The 19,534-nt window shown below is 38.8% G+C and overlaps 1 protein-coding gene across 4 annotated transcripts in view; it reads right to left on the reverse strand.

The window, feature by feature from the left end:
- Positions 1 to 19,534, reverse strand: part of MYO16 (myosin XVI) — a 518,064-nt gene that overhangs the window by 211,943 nt on the left and 286,587 nt on the right. For all 4 annotated transcript variants that reach the window (XM_075918615.2, XM_075918604.2, XM_075918634.2 and 1 more), the window contains exons 12-15: positions 16,033 to 16,098; positions 14,464 to 14,591; positions 12,025 to 12,130; positions 3,815 to 3,932 (exon numbers count right to left, since the gene is read on the reverse strand). In XM_075918615.2, coding sequence (XP_075774730.2) covers positions 3,815 to 3,932; positions 12,025 to 12,130; positions 14,464 to 14,591; positions 16,033 to 16,098 — 418 coding nt within the window. The remainder of the gene's footprint in view (positions 1 to 3,814; positions 3,933 to 12,024; positions 12,131 to 14,463; positions 14,592 to 16,032; positions 16,099 to 19,534) is intronic.

Raw genomic sequence — 19,534 nt, forward strand, 5'->3', positions numbered from 1 at the left:
AGAGAATCTGGTGCTTTTTATATTTACACTGTTCATTCATGTTTAAACAGTGCAAGAGACAGTAAATATTGCTGCAAGTGCTCTTCCATAGAGACACACAACATCACCAAGTCAGTTTTAATCTACAGCACAATACAGTGGATTTGATCCCCTTCTTAAAAGTGGTGTAATCAGGTCTAGGTCACTGAAAAAAATGCAGTAGGGCTGGCCTATTTCAACCTACAAATATGAACAAAAACGTGTTAGCCAATTTTCCTGCTACATCCCTTCCGGCTCCTTGGCATATAAATGATTGCCTCTTGAACTCGCCTCAGTCTCAATAAGATTAATTGGACCAAATTCATAGCTGATGTGTAACCAGGTGTAAATTACATGTCTGTATGTTAATGGACCTGATTCAGCACTATATTATCCCAACCAGTGAAATTAACGGAACTACAGTTATATAAGGGTATGTCTACACTACCCCACTAGTTCGAACTAGCGGGGGTAATGTAGTCATCTGCAGTTGCAAATGAAGCCCGGGATTTGAATTTCCCGGGCTTCATTTGCATGAAGCCAGCCAGCGCCATTTTTAAATGCCGGCTAGTTCGAACCCCGTGCCGCGCGGCTAGACGCGGCACGGACTAGCTAGTTCGGATTAGGCTTTCACGAGGTGTACAGCTAGTTTGGATTAGAAGCCTAATCCGAACTAGCTAGTCCGTGCCGCGTCTAGCCGCGCGGCACGGGGTTCGAACTAGCCGGCATTTAAAAATGGCGCCGGCCGGCTTCATGCAAATGAAGCCCGGGAAATTCAAATCCCGGGCTTCATTTGCAACTGCGGATGACTACATTACCCCCGCTAGTTCGAACTAGCGGGGTAGTGTAGACATACCCTAAGGGAGTTTAGCTGCATGTAATTCATGGATGAGAAAGCTGGTCCGGTGTGGGGCCCATGATCAGTCAGCTAAGAATGTGAATTCAGGGAAGGGGGGAATAGGTCCCAGGCATCTCAAACTTAGTAGAAACTTTTGATCTTAATGTCTCAATTGTTTCATTCCCCATCTGCAAAATGGTGATAATAATAACCCTCATCTCATGAGGGTATTGTGAAAATAAATTCATTAATGTTTATGAAGCGAACAGATACTGTAGTGAGGAGTCCAACAGGAAAATCCAAGAGGAAATAATAATTATGTCTTCAAAGCAAAGTTTGAAGACTATGCAGTACATGGAACCACACATTAAACAACAAAGCTAAAACAAAATATATAATAGCTGTTTATCAGTGAGTGTCTCCATTCTTTGTCTTGTGGGAAAAAATAGCATGTTGTCATGTGGCAGGTGTGTTCACTTCTTTGTGTGCCTCCTTCCCCAGTGTTTGAAGATGGGCTGCAATCTTCTTCATCTTCCTGGTGCCCCCTGCAGGCTCAGTCAGCCTATGCAGGTCTTGTGTCTGCTTTGGCCTTCTAGCCAGGTCACACAATCCAAGCCCTTTCCCAGGTAAACTAATGTCAGACAGAAAAAGTTCCTCACCTTTAGGATCACTTATAACTAAAATTGTTTTTTGCCCTTCTGGGTTTAATTCCATTTCCACAATTAATTCAGCAGTGTTCCTACTTTAAACTATGGCCACAAACAGATCCTGGTTTGGCTATGACCTAGTGTGACAAGTTGTGCATACCCTGCACTAGGCAAGAAAGGGTTTAAACCATGCTTTGAGTGGAGGAAATCCCACCTCTCAGACTGTGCTGGGCATGCTCCAATGGCTGTGTTAGTAAGCGAAAAGCTCAGCTCAGTGTGGGCTGGCCACTGAGAAATGGTTATTGGAGGCTCTCCAATATTTAGGTCTTGTCTCACATGTTGGAGCACTTGAGATAAACTACAATAAGGCTGAATATTACTTTAGAGGCTCTTACTCACTTCCTTCACTTTGAATTATTGACTATTATTTTGTCAAGTATTCTCAGTTCTTGTTGCACATCAGTGCGCATCTTCAATGATAAATTGTCTTGATCCAGACCTCTCAACAAAACATCTTTCATTAGTGTTTCTAAACAACCTACAATATTGCCAGTTGTGACCCAATATCATTTTAAGTTTTGTTTACAAACCTGCTGCATTTAGCCCTGTTTGCCTTCATGGGCCCCTTCCTCCATAAAAAAAAATTAAAAATTATTTTTGATATAACTTTAAATACTTCAACATTTTTTTTTCTGTTTTAGGCAAAAGTTTCATTTTTTTCTGATGTGAGAAAAAAATTAAAACATTTTTTCGACCCTAAAAGTATCGTGGGCCCTAGGCACTGTGCCTACTGTGCCTACAGCCCTTATAAAAATTGATTACTTTGGAAAGTTGAGGATAATTCAATATAATTTATCCAGAAGCTAATTTACAAATTGCTGTGCCACTCCAAAAGCAGTTCAGGGAATTGTGCCTTCCTTCCATTCTTACCTAGTACATAAGTACATAAGTAATTTACTGATGACTGTATTGCCAACAAATTACAACCCACCCTTGATACCCTACCTAGTTTGGCCAATATACTGAGTGGGTTGCAAAGTTATGTTCATTGTCCATCCTTCACACTAACCAGCTCTTGAGGGGAATTGGAAAGCTTCCATTTATTCGTATGCACCCAGACAAACAGTCCAGGAACCTGTAAGAGGATGAGTGGGTTCTTACTTTCCTTATGTCCTAAGTCTAAATCGAAACCCTAATGTTGGAATTGTGATTTATAATTCAATATTAACTTTCAAAGTTGAAAGTAACGTTAACATTATCAAAGTAAATTCATGGAGCCAATTTCTGCCAGTAAAAGAATCAATGCTGTGCTAAATGTACTCAGTGGGAGCCCCACAAAGGATACCAGGATAAAGTTTAGGCTATGATGTTCTCTGTGGCTCACACTTCTTCACAAATATTTAACATTTTTCTGGTCTAAAACTCTTTAGGAGATATTAAAATACTTACTGTAACCCTAATTACTAGTGCAGTTCTGAAAGCTACATTAGTGACCCTTTATTTATTTTTAATTTCATTAGAAGAGTAACATTCATCATTTTAAAAAAATCACTAAGTACAGAAAAATATATGAGGTAGTCCACATTTTTCCCTAGTGTTTGTCTGCCCTCTAGTGGTTAAACAGAACAAATAACTTCTTTTTAACTGTGTACTTTGAATTCCTGGTACTATTGGCTAAGAATGACACAAATGCTATTATGTTTATGATTTTGTCTTCCCTGCCTTATACCACGACCTACTGGTCTCATTTCATTCTTTGGAGAATTAGCTCTTTGGGTCCAGGACCATCATTTTCTACATGTTTACCAATTATCAGAAGGGTAGCCGTGTTAGTCTGAATCTGCAAAAGCGACGAGGAGTCCTGTGGCACCTTATAGACTAACTGAAGTGTAGGAGCATAAGCTTTCATGGGCAAAGACCCACTTCGTCAGATGCATGTAGTGGAAATTTCCACTACATGCATCTGACGAAGTGGGTCTTTGCCCACGAAAGCTTATGCTCCTACACTTCAGTTAGTCTATAAGGTGCCACAGGACTCCTCGTCATGTTTACCAATGTTCCGTCTAATATTTTCCATCATGTGTGAAAAAAAAATCATGTGCACAGAATCATATGTGGATGCGCATCAGCAGTAGAAACACATACTACCAGCTATGGGAGGCTGTGGGCACTCTGCTAATCAGCTGGGTGGTATTCAGTCTCTCCTGGGTGGCCACCCAAGCACCCAACTTACATAAACCCTGATGCCTACCATAATTGGACTCAGATTCAGTAGGCCTCTGGATGCAACCATAATATAACTAATACTTACCTCCGGTTAATATTTTTTTCTTCTCACAGAACTGCAGCTCAAAATATTTTATAAAACGGCTAGACAAATCATTCAGGGTTGTTTTAGCATGTCCAAACGCCTCCAAGATACAGTTGACCTGCAATACAATATAAAGGTAATGAAGTGACAATATGACAGGAAGTAAACAAGAAAGAGTTTCAGTGGGCTTCAGGGGCAACCAGGGCCGCATTATGACTTTCGTGGGCCCTAGACACTTTTCCCTTTGTGGGCCCTTTCCTCCATATATATATATATAAAATTACTTTTGATATAACTTTAAATACTTCAACATTTCATTTTTTGTTTTAAGCAAAATTTAATTTTGTGGGCCCTAAAAGTTTCATTTTTTCTGATGTGAGAAAAAAATTAAAACATTTTCTTCGACCCTACAAGTTCATTTTTTCTTCTGATTTTAAAAGAAATTAAAACATTTTTGTGGGCCCCTAAAAGTATCGTGGGCCCTAGGGACTGTGCATGCTGTGCCTAATGGATAAGTTGGCCCTGGTGGCAACTATTGGGTGCACAGAACTTCGAATCAGGCCATTTATTTGTAAGCCTAAATTGCACTTTAATTTCTGAAACCCTGCCAAGATGAACAGAGAAATAAGGAGGACTCCAAGGACAAAACCTTTGTAAGGGTGCATTTTAACAGCGGTGCTATTTCGGGATACTTCCGGTATCCTAAAATATCATTGTTCACGTCTTCACAGTGTGCCTGTTATTTCAAAAAAGCTTTCAAAGTATGGGCATGCTATTCTGACATCCTGGTAAACCTTATACCATGCGGATTAAGGAATGTTTTAGAATAGTGCTCTATTTCAAAATTTGGCACTGGGTAGACAGCATCAAATTTCTAAATAATCTATTTCAAAATACACTCAAATAAGCTACATAGCTCAAATCGCGTAGCTTATTTTGAGCTACGGGTGCAGTGTAGATACACTCTAAGAGAGACAAGTTGAGTGAAGTGATATCTTTTATTGGATCAACTTCTGTTGCTGAAAGAGACACGCTCAAAAGAAACCTGCACAGTACCTCCAAAAGATGAGGCTGGGAGTTTTAAATAACCCCATTGTTAGACACTAAGGGTATGTCTAGACTACATGCCTCTGCCGACAGAGGCATGTAAACTAGACTACCCGACATAGTCAAAGAAGCTGGAATTTAAATATCCCCGGCTTCATTAAAATAAACATGGCTGCTGCGCTGTGCCGGCTCAGCTGATCGTCAGCATATTGCGCGAGTCAAGATGTGGATCGGTTGACAAGGGAAGCCTTTGTCAACCGCTCCGTTATGCTTTGTGAAACGAAGTTTACAGGAGTGGTCAACAAAGGCTTCCTTTGTCGACCGATCCGCGTCTTGACTCGCGTGCTGTGCTGACGATCAGCTGAGCTGGCACAGCGTGACGGCCATGTTTATTTTAATGATGCCAGGGATATTTAAATCCCGGCTTCTTTGACTATGTTGGGTAGCCTAGTTTACATGCCTCTGTCGGCAGAGGCATGTAGTCTAGACATACCCTAAAAGTTATAGACTCAGTAAAGACATCTGATTACAGCTCATTATAACAATCTGTAACTATATAATACTCCTTTGTTCTAGGACTGCAGAGATATTAATGGCCCTCTTCACCCTGAATGATCTTTTGCAACATGTGTTAATTCCTTATGCATAACAATGTGCTCAACTTTGAGTTAACTGTGACACCCTGAGTACCTTTTCCAGACCTAAAGAAGAGTGCCCCATAAACTCAAAAGCTTGTCTCTCTCACCAAAAGAAATTGTTCCAATAAAAGGTATTGCCTCAATAAAAAAGTGGTGTCTCTCTAATATCCAGACACCAGCAAGGCTAAAATGACACTGCAAAAAACCCTTTTTTGGCAGAGAGTGGTAGAGGTCAGAAGGTGAAGCCATATCCTTGAAATTAAAAATCAGAGGTTTTGACCGTCACTTACCCTACTCTAACAGAACTCCATTGGGTCAGGTTCTCTGATGCTGGTATCTGCTGGCAGTGGCTTCCTGATGCTTAGTCCAGCTGCATGCCAGTTGAGGCCATGACATACTTTACAGCAGCTTCAGAGCTGATCTAAAGAACACTAGCAGGCTATGACTCTCCATGCAATAATATTCCAGCAATGTCCCTTCCACTCCTGCCATAGTTGCTTGGGGGCTGCAATAGGGATCCCACAGAAAGCAGCTATGCTGGCTATGTACTAGTTGAGTCTCTCTCCAGATGGGGAAACCTAGCAGTTTTATAGGCTCTGTTCACCATTAAACTATCACAAAGGTTCTGGAGGCTTATTGACTTTGAACAGAGTTTCTCCTGATTTACACCTCTGTGAGACAGAGATGAAATTTAGCTTAGCATTTTTGGCAGCTCCCTCTATGAATGCAGTTTCTTGGTTCAAGTTAGGCAAATTGTTAAAAAAATATATCATGCAGAGAGAAAGTAAATTTCACTCTCCTCTCACTCAAACAAATGACTGGTACAAATATAACTTACACATGCCTATCTATGGTTTATGATATGCCATTTTTACACCTTTTCATTTTTAAAGAAGTCTTACAATAAAAAGTATCTTCCCATTTGGTTCTATAGGGATTTGTGCGATTCCCTGTGAATTTTGGTGATTACATAGAATCACAGAATGGTAGGACTAGAAGCAACTTAGAGAAGTCATCTAGTCTAGTACCCTGCATTTATGGCAGGACTAAGTATCATTTAGACCAGGGATGAGCAACCACGATTAGTGGTTGGCCACATAAGTGGTCCTCCTTCACCTCAGTGGGCGGCAGCACTCTGGGCCTGCTAGGGTTCTACCTGTGGCCCTATGCCCCCCCCATTCTGCACTCCTCCCATGAGCCTCTCATGCATTGAGCACCAGAGCCCCTCACTGTTCCTCCTCCGCCCTCCCAAAACGTTTTGAGTGCACAAATTCCCTGATCCACACTCTGTCCCTCAGCTGATTTGTGGCCTTCCAGCTCTGGGAGGGAGGGGGAGGAGTAGGGTCAGAGCCTGAAACAGGCAATGTGTGCACTTTGAAAGTTCTGGGAGGTAGGAGGCATAGGGAGTACGGGACTCCAATGTCCTAGTGTGCAAGAGGCGCATTGAGTAAGGGACAGCGAAGGTCTTCTATCGGTCACAGGTGGAGCCCCAGTTGGTCACAGGTTGCTCGCCACTAATCAAAACCATCTCTTTGGTGTGGACTAATTTGCACCTTGCATTTTCATTTGCACCTGGGAAAGTTGGGTATAATGCTCTACATTTCTGATACGGTAGCTTTTTATACCCACTCTGTATAGCTATAAATTACTACACAAAAGTGCAACACTATAGAAAATCATTCCCAGGAAATATTAGAATTTTAATTAGCTGTTTGTCCAGTAGATGGCAGCAAAAAATTGACTAATTTAGATCTGTCAGTAACTTTAGTAGAATTATGTCAAGGATGAATTTGGCCCAATGAGACTAATCCAGCATTATGCATAGGTGCTGCAGATATGAATTAAGCTTACCAGTACTTCTTAAAAACAGTAAATTAAAATGAAAATCAAATTTACCCTTCTGTTACCACATCTATTCATTTACTTTTTATGGAAAGCATCTTAGCTGATCTGTAATGCACCAGCACAGGTGTTGATAGAAGTTGAACCAATGACAGAGAATAAGTCAGTGTCATGTACAGAATCCAAGTATCCTGACACCTATATCAGATGATCGTTACCCACTGGTCCAGGCTAATCATTTTCTCAGTTATTTGTTCTCTGATTCTTCCAGTTCTTCCTATTTATTATTTTTATCTGAACTTTAGGAAAGGAAAAGCCATAGAATAGATCATAACTGAGTTAAAATGCAGGAGAAGGATTTCTGGGCAGGACCAAGCTGGGGAAAATCAGCGAAGGTCCGCTGAAGTCTATGGAGTTATTATTCTGATTGCATTTAGCATAATGAACAAAAGCTTTGTTACTTGTATACAATTATACAAATACAATATTACACAGGAGAATTTAAACACACAAAACTGGAAAGTAACAGTTCCACTGTAATGTTAACACTGTTTCACTAATCATCTATATTAAAGCATGTATTTTCAAAAATATCAACAGTGATCCAGACCTCTAGGTTGTATAAGTGCAGTGCAATAAAGTTAACATTGTTCTGGGAACTTTACTATTTGAATTTCCAGACTGTGGCTTTGTTTGAATGTAAGACATCTGAAGTAAATTCAGCTGTGCTTATTTCACCTTAATCAGATTTCAGTACACAATTATTTAATATATAAATGCAGCTGTGTTTTCCAATAGCCAACCAGACATCAGTAAGTCTCTTAACTCATTGCTATTGTGAAGGGATTATGTGTGTATTTGTGTCAGTTTTACTTCTCCAGGGTTTAAAAAAACCCAACATGTGGTCCTTTAGCACCTTAGGGTATGTTTATACTTGCACCATCTTTCAAGAGAAGGATGCAAATGAAGACATTCAAAATTGCAAATGAAGCCAGGATTTAAATATCCCACACTTCATTTGCATATTCGCATTATGGCACTATTTCAAAATAGCGCTATTTCAAAATAACAGACGCTGTTAAGATGCGGTTATTTTGAGAGAAAACCCTTCTCTCAAAATAACCCTTATTCCTCATACAATGAGGTTTACCAGTTATTTTGAGAGAAGAGTTTTCTCTCGAAACAACCGCGTCTTAACATCATCTGTTATTTCAAAATAGTGCTATTTCGAAATAGCTCCATAACGTGAATATGCAAATGAAGTGTGGGATATTTAAATCCTGGCTTCATATGCAATTTTGAATGTCTTCATTTGCATCCCTCTCTCGAAAGAGGGTACAAGTGTAGACATACCCTAAGATGCTACAGGACCACTTTTTTTTTTAAAGTTACAGACTAACATGGGTACTCCTCTGAGACTTTTTTTACCAGAGTTTGTCTGTCTGGACTGCAGAAAGAAAATATTATGTTTTGAATAATCCATGTGTCAATTTCAAATGCCATTACAATGAACTCCCTAAAAATTAGCCAAAATCTCATTTTTATTAAAGATCATGGATATGACATGTTTGAATTAGAAAATGATAATTTTAAGTTCAGTTTAAGTGGTGGCGGTGTGGAACGGAGAGAGTGAAAAGTTTTTTAAAAATCAGAACATACAGATATCAGAAATGACTGCATGAATTGGGTTAAAACATCTAAGATACTATTGCTATTATGATTTGTATTCCCATAGCACATAGGAGCCCTCATCATAGATCAGGAACCCAATGTGTAGGGCACAGTAAAAACAGAGTCTCTGGCAAAAAGAATTTACAGTGTAAGAGAAGAGATAATGGATAGATACAGACAAACAAATGGGAGAGTATAAATAAACAATGAGATAATATGGGTCAATATGGTAGGCTGAGTCCAATATAGGATATAAGACCAAGCATGAGTCATTCAGATAAAAAGATAATTTAGGAAACTATTATAAAAGTCCAAAAATGAGTGATTTTAAGTGGAGTGTTCATCTGAAACTTAACCATAGTGCTCCTGCTGTAACATTTTATTGCTCAGTGTATTACACTGTCAAACTGAATGAAAACTTTTTATTTAGTATTTACTGTCACAAAAATGATTTCTGCTTTTGGATAAAAGCAGCTTGTTCCCATGGTTTCCTGACTGAATTTGACCCAGTTATGGAAATTTGGTACAAAATTAAATTGATTTTTTACATCTTATATCTATACATTTATGTTACAGTTTTCAAAAGAAGAGTCATTTAACTCTGCCCTAAGGCAAGCTTTTGCAATCCTGTTTGGTGCAATGGCAAAATATGACTCACCACATATAGAAATCATTTAGCTAAATTTATAGCTAAAATAAATGGATAACATCTTTTTAAAATGTAATAAACAAGTCTTATTAGAGGGATAAATTAGATTTATATTAAAGTGATCTAGGTTAATGGGGTTTTGATATAGTTTGTAAATAAAAACTTAAATAATACTTTTGTAAATAAGGGACTGTTATAGTGGATCTACGCAGCAGGGCTTAACTCTAAATAAGCTATGCAAATTGAGCTATGTCAATTGTGTAGCTTATTTTGAAATTGAGAGAGTCTACACAGCACTTATTTTGAAATGAAGCACTCTTCCTCTGACTTCCTTTACTCCTCATATAACGAGGGTTACAGGAGTTGGAGTAAGAAGTCCTCCAGCTTGCCAGTATTTTGACATTATTTCAAAATAACTGCCTGCTGTGTAGACACGGACTGCTGTAAGTTATTTCAAAATAATGCTAGTTATTTGAAAATAATGTTGCTGTGTAGACGTACCCTTAGACTAGGTCTAGACTGCAGCATTTTTGTGGAAAAAGCTACGCAAAATGCACTCCATATTTTGTATAGCTTTTTCCACTTTTTTTTGGAAGAGGCTTTTCCGCCATTTAGCCCTGTCTAGATGGGGCCAAATGGTGGAAAAATCTCCTCTTTCGGTGGCACCCGTATACCTCATGAAACGAGGTATACAGGGCTCCCCTAAAGAGCACATTTGCTCTTCTGCAAAAAAAAGCGGAAGAGCAAACGTGTTCTTTGGACGCGCAGGGTTTTTGCAGGATACCTAGCATATCCCGCAAAAACCCCGTAGTCTAGACATAGCCTTAGAGAAAAGGAATGAGAGTATCTTATGTATCATTGAGACATAGTGATTTCTTTTAAACCTTTCCAATTTTTCCTCCTAGGAGTTTACTCCAGAAATTACAGCATTTTTTGTACTCACCTTAAGGAACACCAACAGAGAAAAGAGGGGTGAGGAATCTCAAAAACTTGTCTTTCACCAAAATAAGTTGTTCCAATAAGACATATAACCTCACCCACACTGTCTGTCAAGCTATGTGTAGACTGCAAAGTTCTTCCAGGATACCGGAAAAGCTCTGCTGCGTCCAGGGAACGCGCCCGCTTTTTCGGAAAAAAAAAGCAGATCCATTCTTTCGGCATCCCCGTATTCCTCTTGGTGAGAGGAATAAGGGATGCTCCAAAAGCAGGCATGTCCAAAGTCCGGCCCGCGGGCCAATTGCGGCCCGTGTTCCGGTTTAATACGGCCCCCCGGGTAATTTGGCAATATCTATCTTTTATGGCCCCCAACGAATCCATATGTATTGAGATGAATACATTGTAAAATCTCAGTTAATGTCAGTTGGTCTAAATCAGTTATAAATATATTTGGACACAACATGTATACTTGGTGTTATGTTCCTGTTCATATTTTTTTAACTTAAAAGTTGACAGACAACCTTTATTACCAATAATATGTAATGTACTTTACAATGTTCCTGACATATATTTCAGCTTCCTGGATTTTTTTTTTCATCTGGCCTTCAGATATGAAAGGCAGAGTGATTTAACACCTGTTTAGATTTGTCATCCATGTGACGAAATGAAAAGTATGCCGTTTGCAATAAACTTTGCATAAAATAGTTAATTTGCATTTAATTTTAATGGTTCAAAGAATGTCAGGCAAAATGGTCGGCCCTCACGCATGTTCACTTCATCAAATCTGGCCCTCTTTGAAAAAAGTTTGGACACCCCTGTCCAAAAGAGAAGGTTTTTCCAAAAATCTTTCCAAAATTAGATGGACCAAATTTCAGAAAAGCCTCTTCCAAAAAAAAAAAAAGCAGAAAAGTGCAATTTGCTTATCTTTTTCCCATAAAACTCTGCTTTCTAGACATAGTCTCCGTGGGACCAACACTGCGCCAACATCCTACATATAAGGAATACCACAAACACAGACATAAAACTACATAGTTATCAAAATCAACTGGAATATTTTTAAGGGTAAATACTGTACCATAAATGTTTCCTATACTTAGAAGCAAGGATGAAAATCAAAATGACCAAAAAAAGTATCAACAAAGCTAGTTTCCCCAATTTAGCCCAATCTCTTCAGCACAACGTGGTTTTGATCCTGTTCCCATTCAAGTGAATGGAAAAAAATCCCATTGACTGGAATATGCTAAACCACAAGAAACCTTTCTTCTGTTTTATGAAAAACACGTAAAATATTTCAAGATCTAGGGCAGAATCAAGCCTTATGTCAGCGTGCCTGCGGAATTCATAATTTCCCTCTAAATAAAAATATCTTTCCTTGGCCAAAACACATATCCATGCCAAGTTCTGAAACAGCTCAAAATGCTACTTACATGTTTTATCTTTGAATCAAAGGTACACCTGCTGGAACTGGATCTACATGTCAGATGCTTCACTATTTGTTTGCAAGCTTCAGTTTTCCCAGAACCACTTTCTCCACTGCAGAAAGGAGAGAAGGGAGAAAAAAGCCACTGTTTAATTTTTTGTGTCACCATTTTATACTTTACATTATTTTATTTTACATTATACATTTTTATTCCTAATGGAGTGGATACTCAAGACAAATGTTAATACCTAATTGAGGGATTATTAGGAAATAAATTATTATTAAATAATCATGATTAAATAATCTATTAAATAATCATGAAAACAACATAAAAGACAAACTGGTTTATAATCTATGATTTTGCACAACCACAGGTTGTCCCCAGATTAGCACAGAGGCAATCAAAAGTTATAATTGTTATGCTTTGTAGTGCCCTGATAGCAATGCCGTAACTTTTCCTTTTAATGAGCCCAAAAAAGAAAGAGGTCATACCAACTCTAAGTTATCTGGTGCTTTCTGTTTGAGTGATAGGAGTGGCAAAGATGAGAAGAAGAGAAAGAGATGGAAAATTACAAAGAGAATGAGGAATGGCAGAGAAAGAGAATGAAAAGATAGCAAAGTTGGCTGACAAATGGCACTTCGGCATGTCAGCAATTTTCCTTTTGCTGTGTTAGGCTTCTCTGTTTGGAAGATGCAGAGTAAAATTTACAAGCTCCCCAAACTCTGAAGTGCTGCATACTCAGAATTCAAAGATTATGAATTTTGTTTAATTTCTTTCCTTGCACATGGACAGGAATAAACAAATAATTAGAGGGATGGAGTGGGCAAAGAAAACAGATAAAGGGAAGTAGGAACAAGAAAGAGGGGAGGAAACAGAACAGAAGTGGAGAGAAAGTGACATCACACTGCAAGATTCTGTAAACCTCATTTTTTGAGGAATAAGATCTTGGACAAAAGGGTTTTTTCTCAAAAAATGGCCCCGTGTACACTGCAGGTTTTTTCGCAAAAACCTCTTCTGCAAAAAGGATAGGAAGAGACCATGCAAACGAGAGCGCGAGATTTGCTAATAAGTGCTTCATTTGCATTGCCTCTTCTGCAAAAAACAAACAGTGTAGATGGTAGCCTAAGTGTAAGATTAGAGATAACAGGGAAATACAATTAAGAGACGTGTGTTTATGTCTATCCACTTACCTCAACTTGCATAACCATGAGATAGTTTAATTAGCTAGTTCTATCCAATGTAGGTATTTACATGCCCCCTAGTATCATAGTAGAAGACAGCCCCAGAACCTATAAAGTATTTATCATCACTATAAACCCCTTAAAATTACTTCTATCCCCCTTTTAAAGATGGAGAACTGAGGCACAGAACAAACTTGCTCAGTCACCCAAGAAGTCTGTGGTGGAGCAGGGACTTTAATTCGTGTCCTGGGTTGCTGATGGTGAGGAGCAGAGGGGTCAGCTTCCCCACGGCCTGGCAATTTAAAAGGGCCAAAGCTCCAATCAGCTTCCATGGCTGCAGCAGCAGCAGACAGACTCTGGACTCTTTAAATCACCAACAGAGCCCCATGCAGAGTGGTCTGGGAGGCCTGAGGGCTGGCTGTGGGATCCTAGAGCCACGACCCCACCCTTTCTGCCCAAGACCCTGCCCCTTCATGGGGCCTGGAGTTGCCCACCCCTTCACCTTGCCCAGGGCCTGGCAAAGTCTGTTGCCACTCCTGCTCATGTCTCCCAACCCAAGTCCTAAGCTACATCTGACCCATTGGACAATCCTTTCTCAGGCGCCGTCTATACTGCAGAGTTTTTGCACAAAAACTCATGAAGCGTCCACACCTCAAGCGTGGTTTTGTGCAAGAAAATGTACAGAATGGGGGGGGGTTTGCTGTGTAGATATTACTCTTTCTACGAGGAATAACTCATTTTTGCACAAGAGTTATTGCGCAAAAAGGTGTGTGTGGATGGGCAGTAGGGTTTTTTTGCACAAAAACAGCCTATTGAAAGACGCACAGGAACCCTGGTGACCATTCTGCTAATGGCAATCAGAGCTTTCTTGTGAGAAAGTGTTCATGCAGTCTGGATGCTCTCTTGCGCAAAAGCTCACGCTTTTCCGATGCGCTTTTTGCAGTGCGCAAGAAGCCTACAGTGTAGATGTAGCCTCAGATTCAGATTGTTAAAATTTTAAAAAAAATTTGGATTGTGAACAAATCTTTGTTATTAAAGATGCAAATGAATGAAGCTGACATTTTCCCAACAAAATGAATAATGCTTATGTTAAATTAAATATCTCCTTTCACACCATTATGTTGCAGTATATGAGGGAGATGAGTAAATAAGAATAAATCAATTGGAGGGGAAAAAAAGAAAGGAAACCTTGTCTGCAGAGTCCATAGGGAAACATTTCAAAGGCGTGAGTTATACATCACTCAATAAAAAGACAGATTTTCACCTGAGAATAAAGCATTGAGGACGTCGCTCCTGGAAAAGCATGTGGTAAGCCCTTTCAGCACAGGAGAATATATGTGGGGGAAGTGAGGAACATCGTTTGCCAGAGTCACTTAGATAAAGCTGGGTGACCTGAAACATAACTGAACATTAACAAAAGCAGCAAGTTCTAAACACATATTGTTTCATCTCTTCAATAAGGGGTTTTCTTAAGGCTCCCTATGCATTATAAACAAATTATGTGGGTACCTTCAACTATTTGTAAAGCAAAGTAATAAATATATCAATGGCATCACAAAAGTTCAATTTAAGATACACTATTTTCATACTTAATTATAATAATGGTGACTAATTATGCAGATTTGTCCAATTTAAAAAAGCAGATAATATATTAAGTTATATTATTTATACTTCCTATGATAATACTTCAATGTCCTGATTTTAAAATATTAAATACAAATAGCATAGCTGCCCTCTGAAATAATAAGGCAGATCAATGAAATCAGGTTACATGCTAATTAATTTATTATATGACACAGCAGGCTCCCAGCAATTCTTTATTTGCAATTTAGAAACACTTCTGTAATACACATTATTAGCAGCATGCTCTCATTGGCAAAAATCAGTTATCCTACTGTAAGCCTACATTCCTCTAAGACAGACCTGACATTTAAGGTCAGTTAATTAATTAGAATCATAGCCTTCAGCAAAATTGGTTTGTAAATATCTATAGTTTGGCTCATTTAAAAAATGCTGACCCTGAAGTAACTATTATTGTTATTCAGTAACGAGCTCTCTATATGAGATAACACAGACATACTTACATAGTCTAGAAAGTGAATATTTGTATATATTCGCTGTTTCTTTTTGTCATGAATAGCAGAATATTTCAACAAGCTACAAATCACTGACTCAGTCCTTCAAGAACTTAACATACATGACTAGTCCCATTGAACTCATCTGTTAAATATTGCAAGGTCGGATTCCTGATTAATAATTCACTTTTCATTATTGAATGCTAACATTGATACTTCACACTGGCAATCTCAAATGACTGGGCTAATCTGAAATATGACATGTAAAACATAATGTGAATTAATGTTGTGCCCACATTGCAGTGTACCAATGTTTTGATACTGAAATGGCAGACAGTATATATATAAGTTGATTGGATGTCATAAAATTAGTAAAACAAGAGTTTTGACCAGGCCCCATTGAGCCATTGCTTTTAAGTACCTTTTTTTTCTTGGTACTTAAACAATGTATGAAAGAAGTATTGTTCTGCTAGTTGCCACGTCTAGCATGATTGCTATTTCACACTAGTAGCACTCAAGAAGAACAAAGTAATAGGCAACATAATAAAACAAATTAAAAACATTTATGGCCTGAAGGAGATACTTGTTCCTTAGGCAAAATTAAAGTTATTACTACTAACACAAAATTAAAACAAGATGTTTCTAATATGAAAAGAACAGAGGCATTTCTTATTTACTTAGGATTCCAGATATTCGATATGGACGAAACTCCACTGAAGTAAATCTACATTATAACATTTTTAGAAAAAAATGCTTACCATAGTGGAATAAATTGGAAGTTCTTTAAATGGATTCACAAGCAACAGTATATCTCCAACATAGGTCTGGAAAAAATATAAAAGTGTTTTATTAAGTGATAAATTAAATCTTTCAGGAAGTCAATGAATTTCTTCCAGAAAAGCACTTTAAGTCCAGATAAAGAAATGAATTATAAGTTCATACTTTCACATTCCAGAGCCTTTTAAATTCTTGCTCTTAAAAACTAAGATCCAAATTTACAATTCATTCCTTTATTAATTAACACTAAGTGCTTCGTAAGGTAAAATGACTAACAAAAGAATTGAATTGCACATATTATTCTAAGATTACTTATTGTAATGGTGAATATGTGTAATTCACCATTTTTTAAACTTAGCAAAATGAATGAAGTTTGTACCACACAACCCATCACCTTATTGTAGGATAAACCAGATTAGTAATGCTAGCAGAGTTAGATAAACTGAATGGCTGTTTCTAGACTGGCAAAACTGGCATGAATTTCTGAATTTTCAACTGGAAAAACTTGCCAGCTGTCTACACTGGCCACTTGAATTTCCGGAAAAGCACTGACGATCTCCTGTAAAATCATCAGTGCTGTTCCGGAAAAATTATTTTGCATGAAAGGGCCAGTGTAGACAGCATAGTTCTGTTTTCCGAAAAAAAGCCCCGATCACGAAAATGGCGATCGGGGGCTTTTTTGCAGAAAACCGCGTCTAGATTGGCCACGGATGCTTTTCCGCAGAAAGTGCTTTTCTGTTAAAACTTTTCTGTTAAAAGCATTTTCGGAAATTCATGCCAGTGTAGACGTAGCCAATGGGTATTTAAAAAGCTGTTACTAGCATAAGAGACAACAAACTACATAATTATAGTACAAACTTTACATCTATGAATAAAATTCAGAATACTGGTTCCACTGAAGGCAAAAACAAAATTCCCATTGTCTAAAAAGGGCCAGGATTACACCTGCAACATTAGAACACACACTACTACATGAATGTATTAAGATACATTCTCTAGTATATCCTGACTGTTTGGTGCCTTACTTTCTACTCACCTCTCAATGGACTAGAACTAATGTGTCCACATACCTCCACACAATTCCTGGCAAAGGAGGTATGGTCAGGTTGTTTGTTTAATGGATTACCATATCAGCTCTTTGAGGCCACAAGCAGCAGTAAAGGATACTCTAGCCTGTACTAGAGAGCAGTCCAGTGATGGGATGGTCTCAGGAACAAGAATATATAAAGGTGACTTTAAGCCACATTTCCCACCCATCTCTATCCCAGATATTATTTATCAAAAATTGCCTAGCACATGGAATCTGGGACCACTGATTTCCTATAATAGTATTTCATTTTTAACCTTGTTCATATATGAGAAGAGTTGAAGAGTAGTTTCTACTACTACTACTACTACTACTACTACTACTACTACTAAAAACCTAACAGCAAGACAACTGAAACACCTGCGGGCTCGTCTACATTGGCCCCTTTTCCAGAAGGGGCATGCTAATTTTTCAGATCGTAATAGGGAAATCCGCGGGGGATTTAAATATCCCCCGCGGCATTTAAATAAAAATGTCCGCCGCTTTTTTCCGGCTTTTAGAAAAGACGGAAAAGAGCGTCTACACTGGCCCCGATCCTCCGGAAAAAAGCCCTTTTCCGGAGGATCTCTCATTCCTTATTCAAAGTAGGAATAAGAGATCCTCCGGAAAAGGGCTTTTTTCCGGAGGATCGGGGCCAGTGTAGACGCTCTTTTCCGGCTTTTCTAAAAGCTGGAAAAAAGCGGCGGACATTTTTATTTCCCTATTTTTATTTCCCTATTATGATCTGAAAAATTAGCATGCCCCTTCCGGAAAAGGGGCCAATGTAGACATAGCCATATTGTCCCCAATTATTGTTTTAACACTAAGCACTATAGAAAAATAAAAATGAAAACTGAAGAATTGTTTGGTGTCAAGTGTTCTTCTAATTGGTTTATATAGTTGTAAAACTGTGAGGTGCTTTGTCAAACTGATGATTGACATGATAGCTGTGGTTGTTGAGGAAAACTAAAGTTTAGTACATTTTTTCACAGGGTGCATCTACACAGCACCCTAAACTCTAAGTAAGAAACACATCCCTTATCCCTATTGCAACAAGGTTTACAGGGATAGCAAAATAGAACATCCATTATTTCGAAAAATATTTTGAAATAATGAGCAGCTTGTGTAGACGTGGGGTCGCTATTTTGGGATACCTCTGGTATCCCGAAATAGATGTGCAGTGTAGATATACCCCTCACATGCTAAAAGTAATGTGAACTTCTTTTGTTGGATTTACATTGTAGTAGAACAGAAATAAGTTTTCTCAACATGTTCTTAATTAAATAATTCTGTTATTATTGTGCTTTTAAAACATTCTGTCCACAAACACTGGCTTAATTAAAGAAAAATGCTTCACATGTGGTGATTAAAACAAAGTAGCAAAATAAAACAAAGCAAACAAAAAGAAAAAACTAATAAGACAAAGAAAACAAACAAAAGGCCTAAAAAAGAATATTCCTCTACTATAGTGTCTTGTGTGTTTTGTGTTTTCTCCTGGTAAAAAGGACCATGTTGTGTTCTGTGTTTTATACAGCACTACAATCTCTGCATTTCGTTTTAGTTCAGAATGCTTTATTTTTGTATTATATATATATATTCAAGGCTTGACAAGCGGCGGCAAAAGCCACTTGCCTGTCCCGCACTGCGCATGTGCAAGAGCCGCATTGCGCATGCACGCACCGCCGGTAAACAGGGCGCACGGCTGAAATCTACTTGCCATAGGCAAGTAGATTCTATAGTTTGTTGAGCCCTGTATATATTATACAAAAATAAAGCATTCTGAACTAAAACTAAATACAGAGATGATATATATCTATATAATTGTTTATTTTCATGTGGGTGTCCTGTCAGTTAAGGGTAGCAATGAGCCACACAGAGAGCTTGAGGAAAGTAGTCTTCTGCATGTAGAAGTTCTGTAGCCACTTCTGGTCGTCCCATCCCTGCAGGACAATGAGGTCCCACCTGTCCGAGCTCGTCTCCAAGTGCCAGAAGTGGCGTCTAGGGGATTGAAGTGCCTGTGCATCAGCAGAAGTGCCAGTACATGAGTGAGAAGGATCTGCAGTCCACGTGAGGTTCATTCTGCAGGTCCTGGTCCTGGTCCCACTGGAGCAACATGTGGGCAGTTTGGTAGTACTGCACCATTAGGCGCAGCACAAGGCCCTTGAGCCTGGCATTGCTTTGCAGGAGCTTTGGCTCCATGGTATGAGAGCTGTGCCATCTGCAAGAGCAATTAGAGCACAAGAAGGCACGTGCCCACTGCATCACTTTTGTGTCCCACGAGGCGGTGATGGAGTGGTTTGTTGGACACAGCCATAGAGAGAAGCCCTAGAAAGCATGTGTCACAGCTTGTCTGACCAAGCAGCCACTGGAAGTATCCACCCTACTGGTGCCCTAAGTCCAAAGCAGGCTCCAATCAG

Source organism: Pelodiscus sinensis, chromosome 1 (genome assembly GCF_052426305.1).
Source record: "Pelodiscus sinensis isolate ZL-2025 chromosome 1, ASM5242630v1, whole genome shotgun sequence".
In the NCBI taxonomy this organism is placed as follows: domain Eukaryota; kingdom Metazoa; phylum Chordata; order Testudines; family Trionychidae; genus Pelodiscus; species Pelodiscus sinensis.